Genomic DNA, 10,035 nt, shown 5'->3' with positions numbered 1-10,035 from the left:
AAAAAAAAATTTAATTATTATCAAATATAAATAGATAAGAGAGTATGATCACGTAATTTTAAAATGATTTTCTTCTCTTATTTCTATAAAGCTTGTTCTCTGAGTGTATCAGTGTTTTCATGGCCAGTATATTTTACAATTCATGTGCTAAAGCGACTACTTAAATTCCAAAGGGACTACTCTGCAATCACCTACACCTATTTCGTTAGGTTTCTTTACTATATTAAAAGACCATTACTGGACTACTCTGCAGTCACTAACATCTACTACGTTTAAATCACGTAATCCAATGGTAAGGATCATTATTAAACTATTTTCCAATCACACATACCTATTTTCTTAGGTTCACTTCCTACGTTATAACACCATTATACGTCTACTATATTATTGGGCTATTACTGAACTACTGTATAATCAGGCACACCTATTATGTTTAAATCGCTTATTATATTATTAGATCATTTTTGAATTAGTCTCGAAACATACAAGTCTATTGATTTGTGTTCGTCTGCCATGTTATTGGGCCATTACTGGACTACTGAATAATCACATACACCTATTATGTTAGAATCGCTAACTATATTATACATAGACCCATTTCTTTCCCGAACTGCCTACAATACGCAAACCAATCGGTCTTTAGTTAGTGTGTGCTTTTCCATTTACTAACAAATAGTATACAAATTTTGTACATACTAAAAATTGAGGAATCAATCCTAATATACTATAATCAAAACAAAAAATAGTTAAGTTTAGAGCTAGAACTGACCTGACTATCTCTCCAATACTGAAGTTAAACTAATCATGTTATCATTTGCTTTTTATATAACTATTTTATGAGTTATTAATATACCTTTATAGTCAATAGTATTCTTCAGCTACTCAAAAAAAAAAAAATATTATATAATCTAAGAAATTTATTATTCAATTATTATAATTATTAATTATTATTCAATTATTTTTTTATTAGTTTATTTAATTAATAACTTTTTAATATCATCATTATTGTTTATATTTTTGCAGCGCTATAATTTTTATGTAATTGGAATACGAGCCAAAGGAAATGTAACTGAATAGGTCATAGTTTCAAGCACATAGAACCCTAGGATCTATGTATATTATAACCTGACCTACCCCATAGTAATGTCATATATATCCAATCGTTTTAATAATTTGTGAATGAATGGAACTTATAAGATTTTTTTATATGAGTACAATATTCATAAATATAGACATAATAATATACAAATACTATTATTTTTTCTGGGTACTAAATGTTATACTAGGTTACAAGAATTGAATTAGTTTAAAGTATATAAATATCTTTTAAAATTATTTAAAATATTTTAAAAATTATTAAGAAATCTGAAAAATTAAATGACATTGCGAACAAAAAATAAACAAAACTTACCTCATATATTCATTTAATTTGCTTTTGATTGATTTATTTTTTACAAAAAAAATATTTAATTACAAATAAGTAAATATTTATGATAAGAAACCAAACAAACTCATTGCAGCTCAAAGTCAAAATAAATAAAAAAAAGTCACTCAAAACATTTCATTCCTTCTCACTTTATTTCACTTTATAACAATCACTTTATTTTATTCTGCAACATATTAAGCATATTCAGTTCAATATTCAACGATAGAAGGCTCTCACTATACAATCCACCCCTGAAGTCTTCTCTAAGAGTCTCTAACAGCTAGACGACAATGGCAAGACAATCCAATGATAAATATTATTTTATTGCTGCCTTAACGAGTTAACCGCAAAACACGTGCTAAACGATGTGCTAATGAACTTGAACAAAGTCTTTTCACAACTAATTCACATTAATAAGTTTTTAATCAAAACAAAGACAATGAGCAAAAAACCAAAGCCAATAATTGTCTTTGAGAAAAAAACAAAAATGCAAACATTTTATGCAACTTTTTCACTCAGAACTGTTGACACAATTCTTCTGTGAGCGCAAATAACTCAAATAAATAATTGTGTAGATACTTTTTTTGCCTGAATGACAATTAATATTAGAATACTTTTTCACTCATTTTTGTTATTTATTATGGAACCACACTCAATTTATGTTAAAACACTCAATTTAAACGAATTTCAAATTATTTAGCATAATTTTAGGCTAACAATTCGTTTGAAGGCTTAGAATAATTTAAATAAAAAATGCTAACATACTTTTAGGTAGAAATGTTGACTATTTTGTTAAGTAGTAAATATTTGACCTTTTTCTTTATAATTGTGTTGGAATAATTTGAATTTTTAAAAAGCTAGCCATCTCTAACAACTCATGCTTTGGGTTGACAATTTCAACAGATTCATTGGTTTTGGTTAAATATATTATTGTTTTTATATTGTGTGAAAATTTTGAAAAGAATTCGATATAATGTATTTCAGAGCTACGAAACAAGTATAATCTCAATTCATCTCTGAACTAGACTACATTGTACCGCAACCCAAAGAATCTATTATGCTATACTTATTTCTCATCGTAGGTATTGACCAACCCAGAGATAGACCAACAGACTGGTCTATCTCAACAACAATATGAAGCTTTGATGACTACCCAATGAGTGGCGATCTCACTAATGAAGAAAAAATTAATAATAATACTGTTTTAAATTTTTTAAAAATACTAATTATAAAAATAAAAAGATTTTTATAAAAGTAATTATAGTTTTGTAATTTTCATTAATGAAGAAAAAATTAATTATAATACTGTTTTAAATTTTTTAAAAACACTAATTATAAAAATAAAAAGATTTTTATAAATGTAATTATAGTTTTGTAAAATAAGCGAATTATGGATTGAACCTTAAAATATTAAGAATAAAAAACAATGACTAGTATTTTGATTAATAAAACAGTTTTTGAATTGAAAAAAATGCTTCCATTTGACTAAGAACTTCGCGCTAGTTTTTATATACGTTCTAAATTAAACAAGGACTAGTACTTGCTAATAATAATATATGTAGAGCTTGATTTTTACTTGCTATTTATAGTTACGGTGGTATGTTCACTATGAAGAAATAAGATTTGTTGCTAACATACTTCTTCATTGCAGATCACATGCAGATTTCACACCTCTTCATGCTTACTGATATGGGAAACCCTACGTTTGAAATAACAGCAGCTATTAAGTTCCATCCTTGCTATAAGGCAGCAATTCCAAATAAATGTGAACTGTGAGTATTCAAATGCTGTTAACTTTACTTTATATATTTATTGATCCGAACTTTCTTACGTGAAATATATCAAAAAAACACAGCATATCTTTAGGAGTTAATTAAAACTACTTCCATCAGTATGTTTTAAAGCTGAATAAACACTGGTAAACAAAATAATTTTATATACAATAAATTAATATGCAAAATATGAGTTAATACTTTTATACACAGCACTGCATGGTATTTTAGCTTCAATAAAATTGTCAAATTCGCATTAATTTTCAGCAAACACACATATCCTTTATATACAACATATTTCTCTCTCTGTATTTTGCCGAACATAAAAAAGGTGGTAAAAAGGTGGCAGCTCGACAAGTGACAAAGTTCCGGATATGCGAAAGGTTCAATTTTCCAATCGCCACTAAAACAAGCAACTAAAAAATAATAAAAAATATTGCATTATCAGCGGAAAACATAAAATTTATTTATTATTATTATACATTTTTGTTTTTTCATATATATGGTATATATTTGCTATAAAAACATGCGTTATTGATAGCAAAGCGTTTTCCTTAACCTCCAGTAACGTATCAATGGACTTGTTAAATGGGAATAAGGAGGCGTGACTGTTTACATGTTAAAAATTCCATGTAAATCTGCAAAAGAAGAAAAATTTATTAAATGTCACCGCTTTCACGTTAAATAAATTTGTCAAAAAATTACTCATTTTTAGTCTCTTCCTTGTGATTTTTGTTCAAAACTTTTTGCGATTTTTAAATTTTGCAATAAAATTTTGTTGACAGTGTGAGTTGCATTAATTTTTTTTCGCTTTTTATTTTTTAATTAAAATGTTTTTACTGTTCAGCGCTAAAATAAATGTTTTCATTAAAAACAATTTTTTTTTTATTTTTCAGCCGCTTAAGTGCTACATCAGCATTTTTCATAAATTAATTTGGTTCGCCATGATTTGTTTGTCGGCCATTTTTTCCCTCTCGTTCACTTGTTAATGCATAAATTAACAGCCATTTTGTTAAAAAGCAGTTTGTGTTGCGGAGAAAAGTTTTATTGATGAGTGCATTTTAAAACAATCGTTATTTTTATAGTTGAATACAAAATTTATCTTAAATAAATAAAAACACAACATACTTTTAGGCTAACAACATCTGTGGTAATGAAACGGGTGCACTTAAGAATATATCCATAATTTACCGGGGTTCGTAGCTTTTCTCAGATACCAATATTGTCATTAATCATTGAAACTTACATTCCCGGTTTTTTATACGATAACAACTTAAGTTAAATAAATTAGAATATTAACTGTGCCCCTCCTCTTGCTACACATCATGCCTACTTTCACGCTTTCCTGATGTGAGTTGGCTAGCAAGATAATGCAATTTGTGACTACTGATCTATTTTTTGTGAGATTGTAAAGAGGATCGTATTTTTGAGAAAAATTTTCAATTTCATTACTGATCAATATAGTCACACGCTTATAGATTTTTTTTGAATATTTATATATTAAAGATATATGGAATGGAATGTGTGATAATGAAAATTATCATATTATAATAATGTGTTAATGATAAGTTGCACATTCTGCATTGTTTTGGCTTTGCTGAGTAAGAACTTCCCGAACGTGTAATTTCAAATTTTCGGGATGTGAATTGACCACCAATATTATACGATATGGCACTATAGAACTCTTCGCATGACTCTGGGGTTACGCATATGAATTTATGGATTTAATTGATTTAACGGTTTAAAAACAAATGGCAGTCAAGTTATGTCCAAGCTATTGTCAGTTATGTGCCAACCAATCATCGAAAGTTACCACTAAAAATATGTAATACAATAAGATGTTCTATGGAAGATATTTATATGATTCTGTATCATGTATCAATACAGAGTATTAAATACATTCAAATAAAATTGCGATCAGCATCTAAATCTTGATACCACATACTATGTTCGTAATATCTATATTCATCGAGATCATAACACTTTAACACCTTTCATAGTACTTTTCATCGTATTATCAAATTTCATTGAGACTTTAACACCTCAATAATTGCTAAGGAAATTAAAGGGCAAGCGAGTGATCATTCTAAGTAGCTACAGAAGCTTGTAAACGAAGAAGCTAGTAGCCTATTCAATACCACAGACCTACTCCAATCATTTCATTGAAAGGCCTTACTTTATTTAATTGCCATTTAACTTGACGTAGAGGTTTTGAAATTCTCTTAATAAAAATATATGATGGCATCACAAGAAATCTACTGATTAGTTGTCTTATAATTAGTAGTAATAATAACTAACGTTGTTATGTACATATAATTATGTTGAAGATACTTAAGCCAGTGCACTTAAGCACTTTTACTCACTTTTACTTTTACTCGAGGTATTTTCAAAACGCCTCTTTACGCCTTGACTGGATTATTGTTTATCACTTCATCAGACTAAGTAATAATTAACCTCAGATCTGCGTACCTTCCCGAGAAGCATTACATTGTTTGTAATTAAAACAAAATTTTGATTATAATGTTGTATTTTATTTAAATTTGCTTTTAGCAACACACATAATGGATAATCTTATATTTATTTCATTAAACATTATCTCTTACATGAGGCTCCTGCATGTTGAGATAACAATTTATATATTGTAAATTCGATACCATATATTTTCATATGATATCATTAAGATTATAACATTTGGATTTCTTTATTTTAAAAGTAATGTATTAAATATTTGAACACAACGGACCGCCAGACCCAAGTGGATCCTTAGAATCATCGTGATAATGTATAACTTATAAGTTTTTTCATATATAAAACCTTTGGTTCTTCTTCTTTTAAAAATAATGTATAAAATTGTTAAACATAATGGACTGGCAAGCTTAAGTAGTTTGTGAGAAATATTGCGATATCAATTATATTATGTATAAATTATAGATTTATTTATATATATACGATATATACTATTATTTTATCACAAACTTTGGTTGTTTTCTTTGTTTTAAAACTCTAATATTAAATATACTCAGGCGTTGATAATTATTATCATTATAATATTTAATATATAAGTTTTTTTATCTGTGTATATTGTACTATGTTTGAAATATATTAATAATTATTAATGATATATATAGAAACGTTTTTCGTATGTATTCTACCAACCTTCTCGATTATAGCTTACCCACTAATGTTATATCTGTATTAAATTGTATAAACATTCTTCATCTTAATAACCATTCTTTCTTCAACAGTTCACTTATTATAACCGTATTGTTATGTGATATACTAATGATTAATATTTTTTTTATATCTACTATATATATTATTATATATATATATATTTTTTTTTTTGCTTATTTTTTTTTTGATATATTATATGTATTTTTATATAATTATATTTATATAATATAATTATATTTATTAAATTATTTTTAAATTATTTATTTATTTATTTATATATTAAATTATTTATATAATTTTTATATAATATTTTTATATATACCATAACATCTACAGCTATAGCAGTCTAATATTATTATTCTTTGTTCCATATTGCCTTTTATCCCTTAACTTAATATTGACAATTTTCATCGGAATTTTCATTTGGTATGTGCCTGGAATTTGAATTGCTCCAGGCGATATATTACTACTATATTTGCATATGGAGAATGTGCATTACACACATTATATATATTTATTTATAAATTTATTTATATATTTTTACTTAGCAACCACGCCATTTTAATATAACAGAATTGCACAGAAAGTCATCAGTGCAGCTTACATTTTGTTAAGTAAAAAATCACGTACTTGACGACGGCGTCTTTCAATTCCTCCTTCTGTCCGCCTCCAGAATCGACAGCAACAATTTTCCACCCACAAGCATAAGTACACAACTCCAACTTCCTCGGAATATGCTCGGATTTAAGCGGACACGTAAATGCAGTAAAAATCTATTTTATTCTGATGACAATTTCCAATGCATCAGAATCCTTGAGCTGTGCGGGTATTTCGTGTGTAAGAAAATGTCCTTCGGCTTCGATTTCGTACCAGCTCTTCATCAGCGATTGCGAACGACCAAACCATTTAATACCGGTGCGTTGCGATTCGATTATAGTTTCAAAATGGCGACTGTCAACAGAGGTGAAATTACGTTGAGTAGCATTACTATTTGTTCTATCTGGAATTGCAGTGGCTGTGGCAACACTGTAAGCATTATCTGCGGCAATGGTTGAAGTTCTTACGGTTGCTACTGTTGGTGTTGGTGTTGGTGTTGGTGTTGTTGTTGTTGTTGCAGTTGCAATTGTCATTGAAGCCGCAACATTGTCAGTGGCAAGTAAATGCCACAGAAATATTGCAAATTTTTCAGTTGGAACTGTTGTTTCCGTTTCCGTATGTTTGTTTGCTGCTGCTGCTGCTGCTGCAGTTGAAGATGTCATTGTTGTTGCTCTGGTTGTTGTTGTTGTTGCTGCTAGTGAAGTTGCTTGTTCTGCATTTATATTGCTGTCATACAATGGAATACAAGCCAAAAAGAATTTATCCATTTGGTAATTGTTGACATTTTCATAATTTAAGTTATTTGCATTTATGGCATAATCCTTTTTCAATTCTTGTGGGTGGTTGCAATATTGTTGCTGCTGTTGTGGCTGCTGCTGCATGAGATTGAGACATACTATCGATTTGTTATACATGAAATTGACATGGATTTTTTGATTATACGTGCCATAATATTGTAATACCGGTAGGCAATGCTCACGTGACAAATGTGCCAGGATCTGCCATTCCGTATGCAAGGGCAGCCTTAGAATGTCATTTTGTGGCTGCTCTACAAGTACTTCATGTAGTTGCTGCTGCTGCTGTTGTTGCAGTTGCTGTTGTTGTCGCTGTTGTTGTTTCTTTAAATTTGTGTTATGCACCTGAGACGTCTTTGCCAAATTATGCTGAGTAAAGTTTTGATTTCCTTGCGAGTCGTCGTACGTCATATTTGTTGTTATTGCTGTTGTTGTTGCTGTTATTGCTGCTGCAGCTATTGTTGTTGTTGGCATTCTATAGTTACTAGTTGTAGGTGTGTTTGTGATATTATTTTGTACTTGCATCACTGCAACTTTTCTTTCAGGTAAACGATTCCCTTGCGACAATTCCGTTGCCCAACTTTTCTTGCATGATAAACTACCAACATTTAATAATTTTGTTGTTTTTGTTGCTGCTGTCGCTGATGTTGTTTTTGTTGCTGCTGTTGGTGTTGTTTGGCTCAACATGAGTTCATCACAACTAGCAACAGTCGCACTTATTATGGGGAGAGTAGCAGCAGTATCAAATTGTGATAACTTTATACCATTTGTCATCCATGTTGTTGACAACTTACTGTTGTTGTTCTTTCTATTATTTATGTTGTTGTCGCTGCTAACGTTATTATTTGTATTGCTGTTGTTGCACATTGCAACCCCCATTGCTGTCTTAGTCACTGCCATTGCAGTGCCGGAAGTTTTCACGTAGCTGCAACTACATGATTTCCCAGTAGGGCAATGATAATTGTGATATTGTTGTTGCTGATTTAGTTGCTGATATTCTTGTTGTTGTTGATATTGTTGGTGTTTTTGTTGTCGCTGTTGTAGTTTATTTGTTGGCATTCCATTATTTACAATTGTAACTTCATCGTCTTCCAATTCGTGACTTTGGACCCTAATCTTATTACTGCTATAGTTATTGCTTGGTTCTTGCTGCTGTTGATGTTCTTGCTGTTGTTGCCGTTGCTGGTGGTGATGCGTCTTTTGCTCATCGTCAACATTGAACATGTAGTAATCTGTAGCTTTCCTGTTTGACTTTAACTTCTGTTTAACGAGCAATTCTCTATCAACATTGTTTTTGTTGTTGTTATTATTATTGGAAGCGTTCCTGTTGTTGTTGCTATTGCTGTTGTTGTTGCTATTAATGTTATAAGAATCTTGGACTGTATTGTTGACACTTGCACTGGACATTTTTACGGACAATGCTATTCCGTTGTGGCTATTGTTATTGTTATCAGAAATGCTTTCATTGTTGTTGCTGTCAATGTTTCTATTGATGTTGTTGTTGTTGTTATTGTTGTTCTTGTCGTTGTTAAGCAATTGCTTTTGCTCGTGACTTTTTAATATTTTCATCTCGTTTAGTTGATGTTGATGGACTTTGGTTGTTCGACTTTTACGCCGCAAGCTTATGTTATTGTCAGTGTCAGCTTCATTGTTGCTATTGCAACTACTGTTGCTGTTCCAGATACTATTATTGTTATTGTTGTTGTTATTTTTGCTTCTACTTGTGTCACTTTTGTTGCTATTAGTTTCGGCTGGAACTTTACAATTATATTGCACTGTTGTTTTTAATTGTTCTTGTTGTTCTTGCTGTTGCTGTTGTTGCTGCTGCTGTTGTTGTTGTTGTTCCGCTTCTCTTTGCAAAATTTCTGCAACACTCTTCACCACAGCAACATCATTCACAACAACAGTAACCATCACATCCTGTGTGTTGCCGTTTTTATTAAGTTTTTCTTGGCAATTGTGCTGTTGTTGATGAGTCTTGTGCTCTTGTCGTGGAGACTGACATCGCTGCTGTTGTTGCAGCTGCTGTTGTTGTTGTTGATGCTGCTGTTGTTGTTGTTGTTGCTCCTGTTGACGATATAAGGATTTAAACTTTTTCTTAATTTCTTTGGTTTTAATTTGCTGTTGAAATTGTTGCTGTTCGCACGGTTTTGTTGCAATTGCCATCTTTGGGTGATTATGATAATCCGCTGTGCATTTCCTCTGCTGGGTTGGTGTGCTCTTGTTGCTTTTCACTGTAAATGCAGATAATAGCAAAATATTAAAATTTTTA

At 30.2% G+C, this 10,035-nt stretch overlaps 1 protein-coding gene across 1 annotated transcript; it reads right to left on the bottom strand.

Moving 5' to 3' along the window:
• Positions 1-7,145: 7,145 nt before the first annotated feature.
• Positions 7,146-9,929, bottom strand: LOC119676543 (GATA zinc finger domain-containing protein 10-like). The gene is made up of 4 exons (XM_038087783.1): positions 9,586-9,929; positions 8,558-9,006; positions 7,537-7,864; positions 7,146-7,398 (listed from the first exon to the last, which is right to left on the bottom strand). Exons 1-4 carry the CDS (start codon positions 9,927-9,929, stop codon positions 7,146-7,148), a joined length of 1,374 nt encoding a protein of 457 aa, XP_037943711.1.
• Positions 9,930-10,035: the final 106 nt, after the last annotated feature.

This window comes from Teleopsis dalmanni, chromosome 2 (genome assembly GCF_002237135.1).
Source record: "Teleopsis dalmanni isolate 2A chromosome 2, ASM223713v2, whole genome shotgun sequence".
NCBI classification, from domain to species: Eukaryota; Metazoa; Arthropoda; class Insecta; order Diptera; family Diopsidae; genus Teleopsis; species Teleopsis dalmanni.
The sequence above is the reverse complement of the archived record's forward strand: the minus strand, read 5'-3'. Positions and strand labels throughout refer to the sequence as shown.